We start from the raw sequence: 23139 nt of genomic DNA on the forward strand, positions 1-23139 counted from the left end.
ATGATACTTCACAAATAAGCAAGTTAAACATCCAAGACCATCCTATAATAATTCCTGTATAATAGGGGCTTTGACTAGTGTGATGCAATTTGCATTTCAGGTTTTATTTTTTGCCTTTCTAGTGCTACCACTTCAGGTGAAGAGGAGGCTGTCAGCTGAACTCTGTGCCTTTTAGCTCCTTTAGAGCTATTCCACTTCGTAAGACTTTGAAGAAGAAGGTGGAATTGCAGTTATGTATAGATTGTGACAATATTTAACAACTTCAGTATAGAATTTCTGGTACTTCATATATAACTATCTTTGAAGTCATTCTGCCTACTTTCATCTGATGTCCTACTTGTTGCAAGCACTTCATTTGGTACAAGAAGTACCTAGTGTATGGCAGCATTGCCAACACCATAAATAGTGTTAGTTGTAGGATAGTTGTTTTGTTCATTCTGTCTCTCAGTAAAAACTGGTAATAAATTCATAGTAGCAGCAACCTGTAATATACAGATACCAGCCTAAGCATGTGTATGGCAGTTTTGGTGCGCATATGGTACTGTTCAATACTGCTGGCTTCGGGTTCTTTCAACTAGCACCACAAATAAAAGAGCATCTCTTTAAAACCAAGTATTATTGATGAGACCTACCACCTTTATCCCTAGTTGTTATCTTCTATTTTGCAAATGTACTTGGGGAAAGTACAGGAGTGTCCTGGAGTGTGTGCAGGGCCCTGCCATGTGTAGGCACCAGCTTGTTTGATGCTGTGGTCGTGACTATTGGACAGTACTTGCACATACTTGCTTGGATCTGCAGATCGGTACATTTGAGAAACTGAACCTAATGAAGCAGCCTAGGTTGAGTGCCAACCTGAGGTGGCTGCTTTAGTTGGCATCTGGACATCGATGAGGGGATTGTGGATTGTTCTGTGTGGCTGCATCTCCAACTACTGAAGTTTCCGATTCAGAATTACTGCTAGTGCAAGCCAGGATGCAAATGGCTTTCTGTAATCACTAAGATGAGGTCATACTGTCCCAGATTAACATTAATATGTTGGTTGGCGATGGTCATCTTATCCTGTTTAGCCTTATCCTGTTCCTTTTGTCACCTAGGTGGGTCAGCGTCCTTTGCCACCTAATTGTATTGCAAATTTTTGCACTCCATTTGTGGGCAATGTGTTGCAGTTGAGATGATGTCCATCTGTATTTTTGGACTTGTGAATGTGACTATAGGGTGTTACTTTAGACTGTTTCATTCCATGTAGTTTATATCTGGTTATTATGGATTTTGATAGACTTTCATTCCTGCAAGAGGGATATAATATATTAAAGCAAGCAATCGTATTGCTTATTTATGAGTGTGGCACAAACCATGTTTGTCCATGTTCACTCTTCATGGTAGATCAATAATTCATGTGTATTTCAATTGGGACTTGACAGTCCAGTTTTGTAGTAGACTTTTAGATACAATTATTCCACTAAGGTAGTTTGCACTGTTGATGCTGATTGGGAACATCATCTGTGACATGTAGACGAGGCAATGCAAATATTTTTTTGGTTATCTTTGATATTTAGGTTTTTCCTGTGTTCACATTTTTCTTGCGTGTGTCAGTATTTTCTGTCTTACTAAAGAAAGGCAGTTTTGGCACTTCGTCTCAAAATTGTGAAGCATTGCTACAGCTCTTTGCTGTTTAGGTGATTTCTTGCCCAGAGTAGGGTTTTTTTGGAACTCGGATTTTCCTGTTAAAGGAAATGATGAAATGGAAGAAGTGAAGGCATACTGTGTGCTGTTGCATGCTGATAGCCACATTAAAGATTCTTCTTGCCAGAATTGTACAGTATCATCTGAGATGCTGCTCCTTATAAGCAGATGAAAAGTCAGGTTGAAACGGCAACTCTTGCAACCCTTTCCACTTAGGGAAAGTCTCTGACAGAGGTAGATTTGTTTCCACCCAGCAGTAACTTGTCCGACCCTTTCTTCACCACATCAGTCATCTGGCCAGTCCCGAGATAGGAATTGCAGGACCGAGTTGTCCTAGGCTTAATGTGTAGCGCTTAACCAGATGTCTGCTAGAATTTGACTTTTCCCTAAAAATCCCTAGGTCTCAAAAGAGTAGTTGTTACTCCTTGCAAGTATCCTTTGAGCATTTCTCCTTTCTCTAGGAAATAGTTTTCTTTTGTTAGAACTTCAAAACACTTTGGAAACTGAGACAATTTGATGCTTTATATCCCTGAAGTCCCTTATAATTCACTTATTTCATGGGATCTGCAAACGCAGCAATCAAGTATTGAAGGAAGCTTGCTCTGGGATTGCTAGAGGCCACAGAACATAGTGACTTGCTAATCTAAGATAGTGTTGAAAAGATAAAAATATTAGCTTTTGTATAGTTGACCTTGTTTCTGTCAACAGCCAAATTGTTTTGAGAACAGCAATGAAAATGCTCCTTGGAATGAAAGTGTCCGCTCTGGTGGAAGGAAGTATATTAGCTTTAAGCTTGCGTTTTGGAGTATATTTAAGTGCTGTCTATACAGGAAAGACTTAAGTACACCCTGGATGCAGGAGACAAATTATATTTTGGAAACTGATAGTTTACCAGTGCTGTAGTATACAGTGAATTCAAAACCAAAACCCCTTGTTTGGTTAAAACATGAAGGCCAAAGTGTGCTTCTAGACTTTGGTTTGAGGGCAGTCGGCTTTCTAAAGGTGAAATGGTGATATGTCTTGGCTGCCTCCCTCCTAATAAATTAAACGTGCCTGGGAGTGTTCCCAGGCACCGTGGCCAACTGGCTCAGGACTGCCTCGTCCATACTCTTAAACTCTTAGCTACCAGGGCAGGTTGGCTGCATCTGAACTGCCCAGTGCGAGTGGTCCCAATGGTGTGCCAACTCCAAACCTGGGAATTGTGTGGGACAACAGTAATTGGCATGGCCCAGTGCTGGGGAATGTCCTAGCTGCTTTCTAGCATACATGATCATGTTCCAGGCCTGGGAATGTTTCCAGACGAGACTTAACTAATGAGTACAGATGTTAGCCCTTGATTCTTCCAAATTCTTTGTGGACTAAGGCATAGAAGGACTCTTCACATCACAAGGGATTTGGGATGTTTCAGAAAGGTAGGTTTAGGAGAGAATGACTCCTATTTATTTTGGGGCAGTAATTCTGTACTACTAACAAGTCTGTGCCTCCTGTCTCCCTTAGATGGATTTAGTGGTTGTTTAAACATCTTTCAGAATGCAGTTACTTTCTTGCCAGCCACTATCTTTCTGGGATGAGTAGGAGTGTGTGCCCTCCGTCAGGCTGTTGCTTGCGTTTGAATGCATGGAAGTGCTGCGTATGAAGTATGCTTTTTATGGTTGCGAGGTATTTCATTTTGATTTGGTGTGCGTGTGTGTGAATATTAAGAGCCCTAATTTACTGTCTGGGTGAAGTGGTGCGGGGACAGCCTTGCATCTTTTAGGCAGTGGGTCTTTTATGTGAGCAGGAAAGTGGGGAGACCACTTTATTTCCTCAGATATTTCTCCTGGTGAACAGTAAAAGCTGTGTCGAGCTGACTTTATTATCATGTAGGCTGGTTTCCTGCAGCCTCTTTGGTGTTTGATTGTGGATTATTGGAGTTGGAGTGTAATCCTAGTATAGATGAGCCAGTAAAACATTGAGATCAATCCCAGCTCTAAGCAGATGTGCATCCTGGAAGACAGCATATCATGTAAGCTGCTGAACACTGGAGCAGTTTCGCTCCAACTGATCACTTTTTCTGTACCTCCTGGCCTGCCCTCCTTCCACAGTGTTCGGAGTTTCACTGCAAGCTGTGGCTCTGTCATACAGTCAGTTCAGGATACTGTTTGTCTTTTCATAGGTTATGGAATATGCTGTCAGCTTTGATAGTTTGAATATTTATAGAGAGAAGAGGTTAGCAATATAAAATACTGTTCCTGTTCATTGTGCTCTGTCAAGGGCTACAAAATTTTATTGTTGCATGTGTTGTCTTAAAAGTTTTGTGAAGTAAATGTGTGGTATGTCATGCTTACAGCAGTGATGCACCCCACAATTTTGGGAACATGTAATCTGTGTGACAGCATCAGCTTTGGAGCACTGCTTTGTGTAAAGGATCCATGGCTCAAAGGTAGTAAGCTGTCAGAGCTGACTGTGTCAATTAATATGCAGCAGGCTTTGTGTCTGCTGATTGTTGTTCTAATTTCATGTGCGTGATGATTTGCCTTACCAGCGGTAGTGGTGGATATTTAAAGACACAAAACAGCGCAGGGATGCTCCCTGGTGTCCCACAGGCTGCCTGTGTGTCTTTAGGGCAACTATTTCAGTCCTTAAGCAGCTTCTGGCAGCCCACTGTCCTGGAGGTGTCCGAGGAATATGAAAGAGAGCAGTTGCTCTAGGCTCTGCTGAGGCAGTGATGGTCAGTACCCCTCTTCTGCCCATGCTGTTTCTGGAGAGCTGCGATGCTGCCTGTGTCTGAGATGGATGTAGCTTGTTCAGGACAGATGGCTCTTTTGAAGAGCTGGATATATGTTGGAGAATTTGCCTTCGCCTGTGGTTCGCTGCTGCTCTGTACTAGACAAAAAGTAATCTAGTACAAGATTTTACTTGTGTCCATAATCAGTAAAATGTCAAAGGCCTTATTGTGTTTAACATTTTTAGTTGTGATAAACGTGGGCTGCTGCCAAAAATTACACTTTCAATCCTCCTTTGTAGTGCTTGTGTAGCTCCACAGTGAATAGAACTGATCTGGTTGAAGAGTAACTCTCAAAACATTAATTTTCAGCCACATGTTCTATGGTCAGATAGCCAGTTCGTTGGTTTGGGTTGCTGCTCAAGCGCATGGACATTTCAGCCTCCCTGGGATGGCATTAGAAATGAGGTGTGTGGGGCAGGCAAGAGGGGGCAAGAACCATGTGTTCCCTTCATCAGTAGCCCACACTTAGGTTTTATTAAAGCCACTGTAGAATTGAGGTGGTTGTCAGCCCTGAAAGTGATTTTAAGGACAGTGCTGTGCTGTCTGCTCTCTTGTTTCCTAACACTAATGAATTTTTCTCTGCTTAGGGGCTAGAAATAAAAATACCTGCTTTGCTTTTCTTCCCTTGAACACTCAATCCAAACTTGTGAGTTTATCAGCTAAGTTTAGTGGCTTAAATCTGAATAGCAAAGCCTATATTTAAAACCAGGAGTTAGGTGAACTTGGATTCCTTTCTTTCTGTTGCAACTTTTCAGAGGCTCTTAACTTTAAAGGTAGTGTAGCAGCCAGTCATACTTGAGGCTTTGTAATTGGGGAATGAAGTTGTAAGTTGCTCATCAACCAAATTCTCTTAATTTCTGAGGTGTGAAATATAGTTGTGTGTTACTGAGATAAAATAAGCTGTCAATCTTCAGTGGTCACAGAGAAAGTCTGTGATAGAGCTGAGCTTGATTTATGATTCTGAATATGTGCTGCCCATTTACAAGCCCATGCTGTTTTCTTGTTTTGCCTAAATTTGCTGCTGCTTTGAGTTTGTGTCTGCCTCCGGAGGCTCCTTTTTCCTTACTGTCATGATCTTGTGATTGAACAAGTTTGGTAAAGAATTAGTTGTCTCTCCTTTCCTCCTGCTTGATTTAGCAAAAAAAGTGTTGTTATTGTATAGTTAAGTCTTAAATATACTGTAAAACTGTGTTAAACATTCTGTGTTGTGTATATAGTGGAAAAGAATATTTAGTTTTTTAATCAAAGAATACAGAGAACAGAAGTAGCAGCTACAATGTGCTTTCCTTCAGAGTCTGAATTCTACTGTTTTGGGAAAATCAGCAAATTAGTATGTGCATGGAGAATGAGATCAATGCTTAAGCGGTGGTACATGAAAGTCAGATTGTGATGTTCAGTTTCAGATACACATGGCCTTTGTTTGAAGTCTTAGGGAAACTTATGTTTAAAAACAAACAAAAACAAAAAAAACAACCCAGAAACTATCCTTTAAAATTGGATTTTGTTAAGAGCTAGGCTGAGGAAGTTTTGCCTGTTTTAAGGAACATTACAACTGTACTGACTACTTAAAACCAGAGAACTTGTTCACCTTTTAAAAACATTATCATTTACCTTGAATCACGTGTTCCATTTTGATAGCCTCCTTCATATAGAAAATATAGCATGAGATGCCAGTTTAAAAACAAGTCTAACAGTGCTCTATCTTCTATGTGAAAGGAAGTATTCTGTACATTTTTCCATGTTTGACATCATGGTGTTTTGAATAACCATGTTCCATATTCATATCAATTTTTTGTTTTTGTTTTCAATTTATGCACAGCACTTGCTCTGAAATTTGGGGACTGAGTACACCAAACACGATAGATCAGTGGGATACAACAGGCCTTTACAGCTTCTCTGAACAAACCAGGTGAATATTCTGCCCTCTCTCGCATCATAGAAATCTTGTGGGAGGGATTGGCTTTGGAGGGTCTGTAATGGGATGCTTTAGCTTTAAAATAGACTAAAATGCTTCCTAGGCCTCTCATGGTACAGCATTTTAAAATATTTGCTTGCCAGTGTAGAAATACAAGTGTTCTCAGCTGATGTTTTGACCAATGAAACTCTAATTCTGGAATATTCCTTTTTCACGCCAGTGCCGTTGAAAGAATGGGAAGACTTGTTAAATGCAAGCTCTAATGTGATTTGGTATTTATATTAATGAAGTTGGGATACTTAATTCTTTAGGCCTAATCTTACAAAGTGTTTAAACTGCTTTGTATGCCACAAGCTTTCAGTTAAACCTTGCTAATTGGCTCAGATAGGAGCCACTAAAGAACTGTTTGTAAATTTTTCAGCAATTAATGGTGGGCAAATTCTAAACAAGGTCTTTATTTTTTCATGTCACATTACTTGATTTGTGTATTGAGGTTTGTCTCCCATCCCATAACAATCATAAACATCTGCATTTGTGTAAGCATATGCAGTCTGTCTTAAAACTAGCAAAACATTTTCAGCTGGTAGCAAGGCAGATGAAGTCAAGAAGATAAACTGCACAGCCCTTACAAGATGTGCATTCATGCTTTTTGCATTACAGTTACACTGCCATGTGGATCGCTTGGGCAGCTGACTGCTTATAGGCTTATTTGCAGTCCTGTGGGAATTCTTATGCTTAAAGCCATAAAGCATCCATGCCACAGCAAAGCCTTGAGGTTTAGCAGCAGAAGGGACTATTAAGTGTGTGACTTTTTTATTTATTCTTTTTTTAACAACTGTCTTCTGCATTTTAAAAGAAAAAGTATACGAAGCAATCATCCCCAATACTTGGTTGGAGGTGAAGTGGCTTTTAATGAACTCTAAATTCACTGGCAATAATTTGAGCAGCTCAAAAGCTGCTTGATACCATCATTCTTATCACATTTGAAGCCTTTAACAAGAGTATAAATGTCACTAACCGTGTCAGTCCACTGAATTCTGAGAATAAATATGCTACCCATCCCATGTGTGTACACTGTTGCTTTTGTGATTAAGAGGCAGCATGCAGTCTGTAAATACTTCTCAACATCTTTCCCATATAGATCTCTCGATGGCCGTCTACAGGTATCTCATCGTAAAGGATTACCGCATGTTATTTACTGTCGCTTGTGGCGCTGGCCAGATCTTCACAGTCACCATGAACTTAAAGCAATTGAAAACTGTGAATATGCTTTTAATCTTAAAAAGGATGAAGTATGTGTAAACCCTTACCACTACCAGAGAGTGGAGACACCAGGTAGGAAGACTGCTTCTGACTTTCTATAGCAGCATCTGTACATATTTGTTCTGCATAATGTTTTCAATGAATAACAGAGAAAGATGATGCTTTCTCGTGCCAGAAGTACAAGATTCTGATACAGCTTTTGAGAATACCACCCCCTGGAAGTTTTTAATAGTAAAGTGACTACTAAAGTACACCTTTACAAATGTGTTGAATAGCCCTGATAAACACTTCTAGTACTGCTAGCAGTTTCCAGCTGACTAAGTACAGTCCGGACTGAAAAGTAGAATAGAGATGACTTATCTTTGCTAAGGTGGAATAGTCATACTCAAGAGACACCTCAGGAATCTGATTCTTCTAGTAACTGGCAGTACAATTGCAATGTTAGCAGTACTGAGAGTCAGAAATCTTCAAAACATGTTAAGAAATTGTTAGATGATTTGTATTTTTTCTTTTCAGCTCACAGAAGTGTGTATTTTGAGGGTCTTACTAATGCTTTGAATTTTGCTTTTCCAGTATTGCCTCCCGTACTAGTGCCACGGCACACTGAGATTCTAACGGAGCTCCCGCCTCTTGATGACTATACCCATTCCATTCCTGAAAACACTAACTTTCCAGCTGGAATTGAACCACAGAGCAATTACATACCAGGTATTTTCTCAACTCCCACTGTAAACAGTACACTTAACATTGTGCCACTGGAACAAAGATGGTAAATTCATCCTCCTAAGTGATCAAATTAATTGAAAGATGCACCAATAAATTAAATCTAGTTGCTTTTGTGTATTAATTCTGGTGGAAATACCGGAATGCTGTCGTTTGCAGAACACAATCCTGTGTGAAACCACATTACTGTGGTTTCACAATAGCTTACTTGGTTTCAATAGCTTATTTAAGAATCAAAATGCCAATGAGTACAAAGTAGGCCTTCACCTTATGCTTCAACACTGTTTTACAAATATATAGGGCTTGACAAATGCTGTTTATTGGAGATTGAATAGTAAACTGCTGCTCGGTCTCACCATGTATAGTGTGTGGAGGAAACTTTAAGTTGCAAAACAGTGACTTAAAAAGTGATTTGATCTGTGGTTCACAATCGATCAGGGTCTGCTTTGTGTATTTGTTACTATTGTGTGCATACAGTTTTGTCTTTTTAGTATGACAGAACAATGTAACAATATTGAACTCTTAAAGAATTCCTCCCCCCACTCTTTGCCTCTTCCCCACCCCAAAACAAATTCCGAGACTAATCTGTTACAGTGCACCCGAAAGCCTGGACCCTTACTGAGACATAAAATCAGTGACCTTTGTTTCCTGCCCCAACTTCCTGTTTCCTGTCTCTTCAGGAAGTTGCCTTGAGTTTAAAACCAAGCAAAACTCAAGTTTTCTCAAAAATGTTCAATACAACTACAAGCAAGCTGAAAATTCAGACCGGGACTCTTGAAGAACGACTGCCTTGAAACTCAAATACGTGCGATGTACAAATTGTATCTATATGTCTTAAACAGGATGTTGTCTGTGTTTTCTTTAAATGTATAGAAGTATTGAAATGGCACCAAAAAAATTTCAACGAATTTGATCTCATCTGTTTAATTCATGCTGTGTTCATTGCCACCTAGGGACAGCAGATCTTTAAAGAGCAATTTAAGGTGCTAGAAGTTAGTGTTGCTTTCTTATATATACATTTTCGACTCAGAGGGCTTTTGATAGCATTTACAAACAACTTACTGGAAACCCACCGTTTGAAAATCTACTCTTATGGAAATGAGCTAAAGCAACTAGGTAGTTATTTGCAGGAAGTCTTTTCGAGGTGATTGCGGGTATTCAAATGTTTATGCAGCTAACCAGACCTTGCCTCCTCCTCTTCGTCACTGACACTGTTATGTTGTATTCATATCGTGGCATCTTACTTCATTTGACCTTGCTAATTTAATCTTGAATACTCAGCTAGGTTCTGATAAGTCTTGTGTGTCTTGACGGCCTGCTTCAGAGAACAGTTTTCTTTAGCGGTAGGCCAGACTAACAGCCATGCTAGTTTTGCACCGCAATACTGTCTCAGTACTTGGTCTACAGGGAGGTTGGTCTCACCTACAGCTGGGAAGATGGTGATTGTGAAGGTGCAGGATGGCCTTTGTGGGGCTGCATGTTCCCTTTCAGGTTATGGATGCTCTGAGCTGCATTGTCCAAGCTTCTGGCAGAATTCAAGCTCTGCTATGAATTTTTTAATGCCGCACTTGAGCATTTATTTCCAGCTGTGGTGGTGCTCAACCTCTGACCCTAAAACCGTATTAATAGTACTAGGTGGAGGAAATCTTCTCTGTTCAGACAGAGACTATGGATGGAAAATAATCTGTGCCAAAGAGCCTAGATTAGCAACTGGAAACAGGAGGTGTGGGCTGGATTGGAAATGGTTATTGACCTTTTACCATGGCTGTGGGCTTAACTATAATGAATGATGTGGAGATGGGTGGAGTCCACTTTATCACAATGGATTCTATAAAAATGTTCAAAACAAGCATGGTTTTTGTCATCATACTACTTGCTAGTAAAGGTTTCCCTTAATCTTCCTTTTAAATTCTCACTCAAATTTTGTCACCTATATATTTAGCGCACTAGTTTTACAGAATGAACCAGATATAATTCTTTCGGTTCATTTTTATTTAATCAACTGCCTTAATCTAGTTTCCTCTCGCTGGCTTCCTTCTGATCTTCCTATATTGCTGTAAATCTCAGACATGGTATTTGATGTAATTTGATTTTAATTCTTAAGAAAAAGGCTTTATCTTTACATTTCTGCTGTTCAGTAATAATGTAATTAAATGTGTTTAATCTCTCAGATGTCTCAGAGACAATTCTAAGGCGATTGTGGAGATAGTTAGCTTCAAACACTTTCACTAAAGAAACACAGGTTTTGCCTTTAATATATAGGAAAAGACATTTGCCCAGTTCAAAGAAAATTATTTCCTGAAAGGCAGTTGGTTAACTCATTATCTGGATTACAAAGTACATTTTGAATGGAGAAAGGGAACAACCATACTCTCCTGGGTTTTGAAGATATTTCGGTGGAATTAGACACAGTTTCTAGTATCAGAATGCTTCAAACTTGTTACTGAGTTTACTTTGGTCTGTGAAACTCCCATCTTTAAAGAAAGCTAGTTAAAAGAATAGAAGATAGTTTTAATAGAGCTTGGAAGTAATAATAGAGCTTGTTCAACGCAACGAGTTAGATAATATAGTTATTAATGAGTGAAATGAACTGTTGGGTACTGAAGAAAAATGAATTTGGGAACTGAACTGAAAAATAACCTTTAAATCTAGCAACTTCTATAAGGTGTGGGAGGGTATCTGATCTGATGGTTATATTACATAAAGGCAGCTCACTATTTTTTGCCGAAGTCACCAGATGGGGTTTTTTTCATTTGTAATGCTACTAAATGTGAAAGCTGTTGATCCCAGTTGCAAAGTTGTTACTCATTGTAGTGAAAGTATCTTAAGTGGAACAAACAAAGATTATCGGTTAATTATATAACATATTTGAGCAATTGACTGTCATGCAAGAGATGCTACATTTTACATGGACAATAAGGCAGGTAATGGGTTTGAAGTCTTACTGGAAGGAAAAAGGGACAGCGAAATGAAATTCTAATTCAATGTTCAGGTATATTATGGAGCTCATGAAGACCTGAAGACAAACCCCCCCCCCCCCAAATGCTGAAACTTAAGAGATTTCCCCAGTCATTGAACCAATAAGTGGATTTTTTTTTTTTTTTTGACAGAAACACCACCTCCGGGCTATATCAGTGAAGATGGAGAAACAAGTGACCAACAGTTGAACCAAAGCATGGATACAGGTAAGGTCTATTTTTCACTACTTTCAAAATTTGGCATTATTAGTCGTGATCCCTCTGCATAGCGGCATGAATTCAGCCCGAATGATGATGGCAGTAGCCCTCTGTACAGCCTGGTGTTTTCTGTTTAAAATATCACTTTCAGTCTTTTGTGAACAAAATAATTGTTTGCTAGGGGAATACTTTTAAAACATTCTATGCCCTATTAAGTACATTTCATTTGTTTCATAACAAAAGCATACAGGTAATTAAGTCTTCATCAGAAAGCCTTAAAATGGATTTTAATAGCTGACTGGTTTCAACCTACCCCTAACCTTACCTTCTGGAAACAGGTTCATTGAAGCAAAATGTGTTTTGGCCTAAACAAATTATAGAATTGCTGAGTTTTGAGAACCTGTCTCTTAAATCTGGCAGCCTTATCACTTCTGCCATGTTTCGAATTAATTCTTGTATGCAAGGCTCTACTGAAAGAGTAGTAGGAACATTAAGCATTTGTGCTTTTGTATGAGGAGGTTTCTAGGTACCTTAATTTAAAAAGCCTGACATTAGCAGTCCTTGTAGGAATGTTTCTGTGCAAAGCCTCTCTGTATTTTGCCTATTAGTGCACAAATTGTGTTGGGAGAGTTCATGTTTTTCTGAGTTTTTTCCTTCCTCCTTCCAGGAAAGAATAATTTCCTCAAATGAGGAAATCCAGCTTGTTCTTTTCTAGAGATAATCCCTCTCCTTTGAGAATAGAGAGGTAATATCTTGATTGTCTCGTCCTCTTTTTCTTAGCTTTTTTCCACTGAATTTGGGAAGAAGTCACTACCTTCTCACTGGAGAAATGCATAAATAGTTATGTTCACAGAGAGTACATGAAGGGAGAGCTCTGCCAAATACAAGACTAAGATGTTAATTGAGTCTTTACGAGGAGGGGTAGGTTCCCAGGAGTCTGGAAAATTAAATGTAATCTTAATTTAGAGTAAGCATGTGACATGCTGGAAAACTGGTTGTAGGATTTTTGAGGATTCTTATTCCAAAGAATTTTAATGTAAAACTATATCTAGATAATGGTCATACCTACCCATCTGAAATAATGAGAATCATTTGCTCTGAAACAATCTGTATTGCTTCAACAGGATCTCCAGCAGAGCTGTCTCCTAGTACTCTCTCCCCAGTTAATCATAGCCTGGGTAAGCTGGAAATACTTCTAATTGTTTCTCTGTGTGTGATGAATCTTCTTTATATATATAATTACATTGAAAATGTCCTTTTAAAAAATAAGAGGAGGAGACTATTGGGTAGGCTTCCTGATGATAAACATAATAGAGCTGGGTTAATAACTTGTTAATTACTCTATTTCTGTAACAGTTGAGCTTCTAGCAAAGAGAGAGAATAATATGGTTGTCTGTGCAGGAACAACATTTATAAAACAAATAGTTTAAAGGATGTTAGTCTATCCATAGTGCTGCCCAGATTTGCTGTCTCCCTTGTATGTGTGTTCTGCTGCTCTTCTCATGTACTGTTTCACCTGTGACCACAACACAATTGTTGCTCCTGTGTTGGTTGCCCATCTGCTTTGATCAGGTGCCACTGCTGTGTGTCTGTATAAATGCCTCTGGGAAGATCAGATTCCCTTGGCTTTGCTTAAGGAATGGTGATGGGAAGTGACAGGAAAATGCTGTTCAGAACACTGAGTAAGTAACTAGGGTAGGTAAAAAGGGGAGGCGGCCCAGGAAAAGCTGAAGATGCACAGGGAAGATACTGAGCTCTAGTAGGGGAGCGTAAAAGGAGCTTAGAGCTGCCTTTAAAAAAAGAGACACTATAAGATAAAGTGTAATACAAGGGAACATCATTTTCATATTAATATTTTTCCCCTTTGTGTGGTTCAGTGTTTGATAGTTTAATCTTTTCTTTAACATTGCCAAAATGTTTGCAAGTTATAGAAAAGCAACAGAAATATCTCGGCATCTGGCACTCGCAATAACATTAGCTTCATCGTTTTGCCGAGCAAAATGCAAGTACCGAACTCCATGAACTGTGGTCAGATTAGATCACCCCTTCTTCCTCTCCTCCTTCCCTCGTGTGAATTCCATTCTGTTTACTGGGGTAGGTAAAAATGACAGCAAACAGAACATAATTTGAGTAGTTTGAAGATACTACTGCTGTCATTTCTGGAAGAGATGAATACCAGGGCAGATAGATTTCTTTCCAGCTTCAAATTGAGTGTTAAGCTTGTTTTTTAAATTTTTTTCTAGACTTGCAACCAGTCACTTACTCGGAGCCTGCGTTTTGGTGTTCAATAGCATATTATGAATTGAATCAACGAGTGGGAGAAACCTTCCATGCATCACAGCCTTCCCTGACCGTAGATGGCTTTACAGATCCATCAAATTCAGAACGATTTTGTCTAGGTCTGCTTTCCAATGTAAACAGAAATGCTACAGTGGAAATGACAAGGCGACACATAGGTAGAAATCTCTGATCTTTTAAACTGTTTAATTTCATTTTAGCCATTAAATTGTCTGGAATGATCCAGATAGGATGGGCAGATCTGTGTGTTGGGATCCTTTCACCCTTGTGCAGCCAGCCATTGAAATTGTCTCGCAGCTTGCCAAGGAGAGTTTGGTGTCTCTTGCTAAGGACAGAAGTGGGAAGACACATTGGTCACCGCTTCTGAAGTCAGAGAGAAATGTAGCAGCTTCTGCTACCACAGCCAGATGCAATAGGGAAGAGATGTAGTGATGGCTGGAGGTGAAAGGAGCTGCCTCTCCTTAATCAATAGTCACTAAGTCGGTGGCAGCAGCAGTCACAGCTGTCAGGCTGAGTGCGGCACGGGAGGAAGCCGCTCAACTGTGTGGGATCTGTGTTGTTCACATGGCTGTTCTCTGCCTTCTGGAAAAAGGTGATGCACCAAAGCATCCCAAGGGGCAGGGTTTTGGCTCTCAGGTTCCTCGTTGGACCACTCTGCCTTGGATAGCCTGTTATATTCAGAGTTGCTTATAATTGAAATTTAAGTGTTAATTACAAAATATTAACATGTTGCTTAGTTTATTCTAATTTATAAAATGCAGATTGGACATTGGTAGTACTTCTTGAATTATTTTCTGAAATGGGAAAAGCTGGCATTGAGATAACACGCTGTTTTGACATGATCAAGATATTCTTTGTAATCATTGGTAAAGAATATTGTTTTCCACAGTGCAGCACCTTGGCTTTAAGTTCTTCCATAAACTACTGGGGTTTTTTTCTCCTTTTTTCTGGATTCTTTTCGTTAGCAACATTTGCAAGATTTTTCTGGTTTTACTTTTAGTAAAAATTCAACATCTTAAGTAGAACCTTCTGACTCCCTCTATGCCAAATCCAAATGCTTGTCTAATAAAATTTTAGATGTGCAGAAACCCAGGCTATGCCTGTGCTGACTGATAAAAATGGTCAATGATGAGGAGAAGCAAAAATGTAAGGAGCTCTCATGTTTTTTATAAAGCAGCTCACACTTTGTTTGAAAAATAGTTTCTCTTCCCCTTTTTGTTAAAAATTATCACCTTTAAAGGTCCTGTTAATTATAAATAGTTTTCTTTGGGAGATCAATTGTACATTACTTCTCTTGTGCTAGAAATAACCCACAGACTTTTTTCCACTCAGAGAGAACAAGATCACAATTTAAAAGTGAACAATAGGATTTCTTATGGGTATTTTTCGTAATAGGTCTAAGTGAAGTCCTGTTGTTTTTATCCAAGTAGTGCAGAGAAGGGGTATGCAGTGGGTTGTGAAATAGTATGGGCACATGTAAGCAGAGAGTGTTGAAGTGATATACTTGTTTCTTCTTTTTTTTCCCGTAGTGGCCCATGCCACTTCACATACAACACTTTTATCATTAGCACAATTTTTAATTCTGTTGACTCTAATCTTTTTATTTCAATTTTGGTATCTCTTTAAGTGCAAAAGTTACTTGGTAATGGACACTGCTTCCTAACTTGGATTTGGTTACAAGCCATTACATGGCTAGAAAATTCTGTCTCACTCTTGACCAAAAATTATTCTGCTTCTCCTTCAAATATTGTGTGTTCATGGGAGAAAAATGCAAGTTAATTGTGTTCTGCTCTTGCTACAGCTGTCAGCCCAGCAGCGAGGTCCTGTACATAATTGATTTCTGTGTCTGTTGTAAAGAAAAACCTTGGCCTTCTCTGAAACAAAATACTCCCTTGTTTGTTAATCTGCTTGGGTCATACCATAACTAGAGTTCCTTTGAATTTTGCTACAGGAAGGGGAGTACGTCTCTATTACATTGGTGGAGAAGTTTTTGCCGAGTGCCTAAGCGATAGCGCGATTTTTGTTCAGAGCCCCAACTGTAATCAAAGATATGGCTGGCATCCTGCAACTGTGTGCAAAATTCCACCAGGTTAGTAGCCTACCAAAGGTCTCATGTAAAAATATCCAGTGAATGTACTCACTGGATGACATTTGCTTTCCTTTGGATAGTTTCTTCAAAGTTTCAGGCTTCTGTGTAGCAAGCGCAAGTATTCATTGATTGTACCCTTTTGACTTCTTTTCTTTATAGGGTGCAACCTAAAAATCTTTAATAACCAAGAATTTGCTGCTCTTCTGGCTCAATCTGTGAATCAGGGTTTTGAAGCAGTTTATCAGCTTACTAGAATGTGTACCATAAGAATGAGTTTTGTTAAAGGATGGGGAGCTGAATATAGGTAAGAAAAAAACTTTTGCTTTGAAATTTAGAGTTAATAATTTTTCTTCTTTCACTAATACACTGTTTCTCTCTGCTTTGAAAGCCATGCATACAGGCATCTTACTGCTATTGTAGATATGCTGTCTGCAAGTTGGACCTGTATGTTCCTTTTTCTCTCCCTCAGTTATAGAGGCCCTAAGTCATGAAGACCAGTAAACTGATTTTAGTGTTGCACTGAGGTCAGCTGTTGGGCAAGGAATGTCATCAAAGTTCCGTTTCCTCGCTCAATCCTGCTTGCTTGCTTGTTATGGTGAAATCACTGATGACATCTAGAAGATGTGCTATGAGATTATTTGCTGTTTGTTAGACGTACAGTCATTTTGGTCTCTGTCCTGTTCTATGTGGAGTATAATGAGTTCGTTAGGTTGTGGTGCGGGATGCAGCTGATAGTACCCGACAGAAAAAGTTGGAGTCCCTTGGAGTGCATTCTGCAGAGTAAAACAGCTGGAGAACACACATTTAAGGGATGGCAAATATTTTGGAACTTGTAGTGGAAAAAAACTTTGCAGGACTAAGATAACTGTGTTTATGTAGTAAAACTGCTAAAAACAGGTTTTTGAGTGGAAAAATAGTTGCTTTTGAATAGATTCCAATTGTATTCTCTATTAGTACAAACTAAGAGCTATAGTTGAGGACAGTGCCTGTTTTTAATGTAGTATGGGAATTTGGGAGGAAAAGGAATTGACTTCTAACTGAACAGTATTAAAGTTTTCATTATTTTGGAGAGCTAGAGATGTGGTTTTAAACAAATCCCTTAAACCTCTCTAGAAATTGTCCACTGAATACAAGTCTGACATCTCAATAACTTATTGCAGTACATAGTGGTTTTTTTAAAATCCATGTAATTTCTGAAGTTGAATAATGGTGTGTAGGTTCCACTGTGAATCCTGGGATTCTGATTCTTTTATCTGCTAATGTGTGTGTGTGTACATACATGTAAATAGCAGCGTCAGTACTTGGGGCAGGCTTCTCAGCTAAATGAAGCCAATTTTGTAAAAGCCTAATTAGATGAAATGAGAAATTTGAGTAATGGAATAAATTGGTACCTCTTTGTTAGCAAGAGGTACACAAGAAAGAATCTGGCTCAAGTTTAAAGAACTGTTGGATTTGGCTCAAAAGGAGTATGTATACGCTTACACGTAATTAAATACAACATTCAAATCAGAACAGAGGAAGGGCTTAATCAGTCAGATTATACGGAGACAACTTGAAGTGAATGGAGTGTAAGTGCTGGGTTAAAACAGTGGGGAGGCTTTTGGTAAAGTTATTTCTAAGGAGGGAGAATGTTGGTTGTTAGTAGTCGATAAACCCTTCAGACATGATAGGATTGAAAAAGCTCCAGTGGAAACACTGGCAGAAGAGCACAGAAACTGATTACTGATGTAATGCTGAACTAGTTTCTTTGCATCTCTGTTTAAGATGATGCTAATAAATTATTGATGCACAAAACTTTAAGTTACGCTGCAGTTGTGATTAAAGCAAGAAGAGGTTGCTCCTGCAAGCACAACCTTGAATTTAAAATGGGTGTAGTCTGAATTGTCAAAATAGACCAGGAAGCACTGTAAAAATTCATCATTCTTGTTAAAAACCTCTATCCTTCATTATTATGTCAAAAACATTTCTCATACCACAGGCTTTGACAGAGCCAGAGCATTACTTACATTTTAGGCCTGCATGCATAAATGTGCAGATATGTCAGGGTGGTAGATTTTATAAGCTTGGTAGACAAAACAGCTTATAGGTTTTTGCTCGATGCATGTAGGTTTAGATTGAGGATGGTAGTAGAACTTCAGAGCAGCAATCAGTTGTTCACGTTAACATGGGAACTATCCAGGGCTAGGATCATCTTCTGAAGAAAGTTAAGTAGAGGTAATTACAGCAAAGAGACTTAGTGATACGTGAACTGGAAATCCATGGGTAGAAGGGACTGAGTTTTAGCTTTGAGACAGCTTCTAAGTGACTGTCACTATCAACTTTTGCCAGTGTAGTGCAAAGCCAGGGCTGTTGAATAGAACCAGTTATAAAATTTTGAGGAAGTGTGTTGTGGAACACATTGTAGAGGAGTTGACAGCAGTGGAATAATGAACTTCCTTCTTTGGGAGAGGATTCGAGACTAAGTGGAATTATATTTCCTGTGGTTTAGATAGTTCTTTTATTGGATCACTTTGTTTTGGCATAGTCATTTGGGGCTAAGATAACAACTTTTTTTTTTTTTGAGTGCTGAGAGAGCACAGACCCCAGCCACTTTCTCCTCCTAGAAAATGTGAAACCACAGACAACTTTTGAAATCCATCCTCTCACTGGCTTAATCTTTCTGCCTTTTCAGTTCCTCTGTTTATATAAACAGATTGCCTTAAAGTGAAGGGTTGCAGTGCCGACAGTAAAAATGAGGGGGCTGGGTTTGTGTCTGACTAATCTGCTGCCTTTGAATCTTAATGCCTCCTTGCTTTGACTTTGGGATAGCTAGAATTACTAGGAAAAACTGGCTTAGCAGCAGCAGTCTTGCCAGTCTAGTTTGGGAAAACTCCCATGCCTGGAGTGGGTACAGTGAAATAACAGGATTTTTCAGGCAGAGTATGTCCAATACGGATTTCTTTACTTTGGAGATGAGAAGAAAGATTTTTGCCGAACAGGTCTCTGAAACAGGGATATATGGGAGAGTAAAGGAAGCTTTTATGGCTGTCAGTTCTTCAGCTTTACTGAGGACTTCAACATGGTGTTTAATTAAGGGCTTCTATTGTGAAAAATTCATAGGCAAGTTTATATAGAAGACAAGGGAAACACAACTTTTACTGAAATTGCTTGTGTGAGGATGTTACACTTCTGCATGTGTTCTGTACTGTAAGATAACAGGAAATCAGACATAAAGTTTGGTGTTCCTTTGAGATAGCATCAGTTAGCTCAGTATAACCACACGCTGTGTTTTGACGTTGTGTTTTTGACAACATCTAGCAGTTCCTTTGTACATTTATCTGGTGAATTGCTCCGAAAAGCCAGACCTTATGATTGCAATAGTATTGTGCTGTTTGGCCACGCTGACTGTGCAGAGCCAAGAGTTTCTATCCCGTATTTCTCAGTAGTTGTCTACAAAATTCAAACCCAGTTATGCATGCAGACTCTCTGAAGGTTGAGATACAGCTGCACACAGCTATCCATGATGTGAACACCACATTGGTTGGACAATCTTCAGTTTTGAATTTCTTTTTAGAAGTAAGGCTTTTGGTGTGGCACTTGAAACAAATGCTGCAGTTCTTATCTTATTCTCCAGAGCAGAATATTCTTGATGTGTTATGGACAAGCATGAATTATTGGTGTGTTTTACAGATATGGGGGTGTTTGGGGGTTTTTGTGCTTTTTTTTTTTTCCAGAGACTGTCTGAAAAAAGTTTAGTAGCAGTTAATGGTAATGGTTGCAGATTTTTGTCTTTCTGTGTAGTTCATATGGATGGAAACACATTCGATCATATGATGGAAAACTTCATGGCAGCCGAAGCTGCTTTCTGACTTTGCTATTACTCGTTATTTTCTAGGCGGCAAACAGTAACAAGCACTCCTTGCTGGATTGAACTTCATCTGAACGGACCTCTACAATGGTTGGACAAAGTATTGACTCAGATGGGCTCCCCTTCAGTACGCTGCTCCAGCATGTCGTAAAACTCCTTCCTCCGTTACCAGTGGGCTAAATATCGAGTCCAATCAACAGACTTAATATAACAGCTCGTCTGTCATAGTATTTGTGTGTGGTCCCCATGAACTGTTTACTATCCAAAAAGGTTTTTAAAAAAAAAAAAAAAAAAAAAGAAAAACAGCACTTGAGGTCTCATCAATTAAAGCACCTTGTGGATTCTGTTTCCTATACTCTGATACTAGATGAAAATTTAGTGTATAGAAATGCCTTCTTCAGAAAGAAGAAGGGACAGTTCTAAAGACTCTTAATGGTGTTTTTATTGGGTATATAATTGAGTGTCCTAATGGTTTATCAATAACATGAATAGCTAAGTATATGTACAGGTAATGTATCATGATCTCAAATATCACAGTATTGTGCTGTTCTACATTTTAGTTCCCATAAATAGTTGTTTGGTTTTTTGATTGGGGCAAATCTCTCATAAAATTCCAAGACTCTACTCCTTTATTCTTCTATATTTTTTTATATAAGCAGGTTTTCGACTTGTCCTAAACATAAAAAGTGAACTTTCCTTGTAGAAAAGCTTAACTTTTTGCTGCCTTCTTAAAGAAAAAGAAAATCCCTCCATTGGAAGGGAAAGAAATGTCTTGAGATTCATCTGTGAAATCTTAAGACACTTTATATGCTTAATGGGGCCTAAAATGAATTCATATTATAAATTCCGAGTATCCATCACACTAGGAGTCTACTTTTCCCTACCCATCTGAGTTGATATATCTTTTGCCAGCAGCATTGCTGGCACTGATGTAATTTGGGACTTTTTTGTACCTTGGATCATTGAAATCAGTGGGTTTTTTCTCATGGGATGAGAATTTACCATAGCATTGGATACTGGATTAAATACACAAGGTTATTGGCTTACCCGTTACATCTGTAGTTTTTCATTAAACAGATGTCACTAAAAATCATGTGTTTTAGTTTTTGGAGCCAAATACCTTGAAAAATCCTTTCCCAGGGTAAACTAGACTCTTTCGTATAGGTTTTAAATAGATGCAGCTTCTTAACATATTTCAGTAACAGAATTTAAATTTCTGATCCGAGTGGCTTTGTATAGCTTACTTACATACCAGATCATACGCATTCATTATGTCATAATGGGCCTTGTTATTAAAAGTAGTTGCTTCTGCAAAACCTCTAGGATAGTGGTTGCTGAGGTATGACCAGCGAAGGAGGACTTCTAGGTTCTTCGTGACAGTGCATGTTATTGTGAACCCTTGGACACTACAGCTGCACCATATTAAAAATATTCTGAAATATATTCTACAAATAAGTCTGGGTTGGGGAAGGGTTGGGAAACTGTATAGAAGGGTTATTCTGACTTGAAAAATATACATCTTACTAACAATCTTGTGATCTAGCTGTCTGTCATTCTTTTGTTATTGTGGCAGTAGCAGGATTGCCTTTGTCTGTTTTTCCCATTGTTTCATCCATTACACTAGTATTGTACTTTGTAAGTACAGCTAGTGATAACTTAGCTTTGAGAACAAAAATGTGGCCAGTGTTACAGCTTTTAATCAGTTGACTGAATTGATGATAGTGATGGATATTTTTATGCCATAATGACTAGGGCATAGAAGCAATACCAAAAATCAAGCCTTGAAAACATGGGCCAGACACCTTTAAAAAATTGGCAAAGCAGTTACCAGTTTGTGCTAGTTTTACCAGTAGACTAATGTATTGGTAGAACTTGTGAACCTAAGAAATAAGCTTCATGCGTGTTGCATTTGCCTAATATGTGAATACACTAATAAAAGTTTTAATTCTCATGATGGTTGGATTTTTTTTTTATTAATTGCTGCATATATTTTCTGTTGAAGGTTAGGAATCATTCTAACCAACCCAAATAAATGACACAAGTGTCTTGCATGTTGTGGCTGGAAAGGTATAGTTTAGACATTAAAATCACTTCTTATATACAGCTGTTGTGGAGGTTCTGGATCTGTGTGTGTGTTTAATGATACAGACTTCTACTCCAAATCAAGTTTATTAAAGCAGTTGCTTTTTTCTGTCACTAATCCAATTACATCCTGCTAGCTCAGATGTTTACTTTCACCTGTGAAACAGATAAGAGCGACTTGTCTGGGTGAAAGATGGCATTGCATTTATGAGCAGGTTGCAGCCTGAATCATTTGGGTGACCTAATTCTGTAGTCTCCTTACTCTGGATTTCTGTATGTGTTCTTTCAGTTATGGTGATACTACTTGCTTTGCCTTGAACATTGTAATAACCTTGACTGTACCCTTATTTTTTTCATGTGCACTTCCAAGTGGCGTACAAGAACACTGCGGACATTATCTGTGGACCTGTGGTGCTGCCTGTGTGCAAGGCCATCTCAGTCTGTGTAGAAGTCACTTTTTTGGACTTCTGTTAGTACTGCTAAAATAATCTCTCCTGCCGTTACTGTTTCAGCCACAGCTTAGTGGAACAAGGGAGCTTATCTGCATTTGAAATGTTTGCTTGCCTGTGTTTCATTTAAATGCCTTTGGCAGTTCTTGAGTAACTTTAACCTACTCCTGTTTCTTAATCCAGTGCCTTTCTGACTTATCCCACTGCTGTTCTGCTCTTCCTCAAAATCTGACCAGTGCCTGCTCAAGCATCTTAATGCAGAATGCCTGTGGTACGTACAGAATGTGACTTCATCCCTCTTCCTTTCTGCCAGTCAAAGTACTGATGTCCAAAGTACAAATGAAAAGTGATTTTTTTTTTTCAATGAGGCTGTTTTCTTAAAATAAAATATTTACCAAGCAGAGATTAATGAGCTAGAGGCTCTTTTAAGTATGAGTAGCCAGCTGCTTATCTGCATTGTGAAGCTGGAAAGACTGTGTATGCAACTGTAGCCTTAAGTTTGGGCTGGCATTCCGTGGGCCTGGGTTCTCATTGCTCTTGTCACTAGCTCTGAGCTTGATTTTCATAGTACTGCCCAAGTCAAGTAATTAAAAAAATCAGGTAGTTGATGTAAAGAGCCTAAGAATTATTTTTGAGTTGCCTTTTTGCAGCTTGGATGCACTTGAGTTGACATTTCAGAACCCTCCCCTCTCCCAAGAAAAACCCAGTTTCATGTAGGAGTTCTTGCAGCGCCAGGGCTTTGAGAACAATGTCAAACGCTTGGATCTTGCACCTTTAAACTGTGAGAATGCACCTCTGTGCATTTCCCCCTTCCTTTGCGTGCGTTTCCTATCTAGCTGGGTGAGCT

The 23139-nt window shown here is 38.9% G+C and overlaps 1 protein-coding gene across 2 annotated transcripts in view; it reads left to right on the plus strand.

Annotated features, from left to right (window-relative positions):
• The window catches only part of SMAD2 (SMAD family member 2), a 40572-nt gene extending 18860 nt beyond the window's left edge, over positions 1 to 21712 (plus strand). Inside the window, exons 2-10 of one of the 2 annotated variants that reach the window (XM_010289517.1) lie at positions 6270 to 6359; positions 7507 to 7700; positions 8202 to 8336; positions 11462 to 11536; positions 12652 to 12705; positions 13771 to 13983; positions 15777 to 15914; positions 16074 to 16218; positions 19789 to 21712. In XM_010289517.1, the coding sequence (XP_010287819.1) occupies positions 6270 to 6359; positions 7507 to 7700; positions 8202 to 8336; positions 11462 to 11536; positions 12652 to 12705; positions 13771 to 13983; positions 15777 to 15914; positions 16074 to 16218; positions 19789 to 19912 (1168 nt within the window). In that variant the 3' untranslated portion in view covers positions 19913 to 21712. The remainder of the gene's footprint in view (positions 1 to 6269; positions 6360 to 7506; positions 7701 to 8201; positions 8337 to 11461; positions 11537 to 12651; positions 12706 to 13770; positions 13984 to 15776; positions 15915 to 16073; positions 16219 to 19788) is intronic. The other variant, XM_010289519.1, reaches the window with a different exon arrangement.
• Positions 21713 to 23139: the final 1427 nt, after the last annotated feature.

This window comes from Phaethon lepturus, unplaced genomic scaffold (assembly GCF_000687285.1).
Source record: "Phaethon lepturus isolate BGI_N335 unplaced genomic scaffold, ASM68728v1 scaffold14716, whole genome shotgun sequence".
Lineage (NCBI taxonomy): Eukaryota > Metazoa > Chordata > Aves > Phaethontiformes > Phaethontidae > Phaethon > Phaethon lepturus.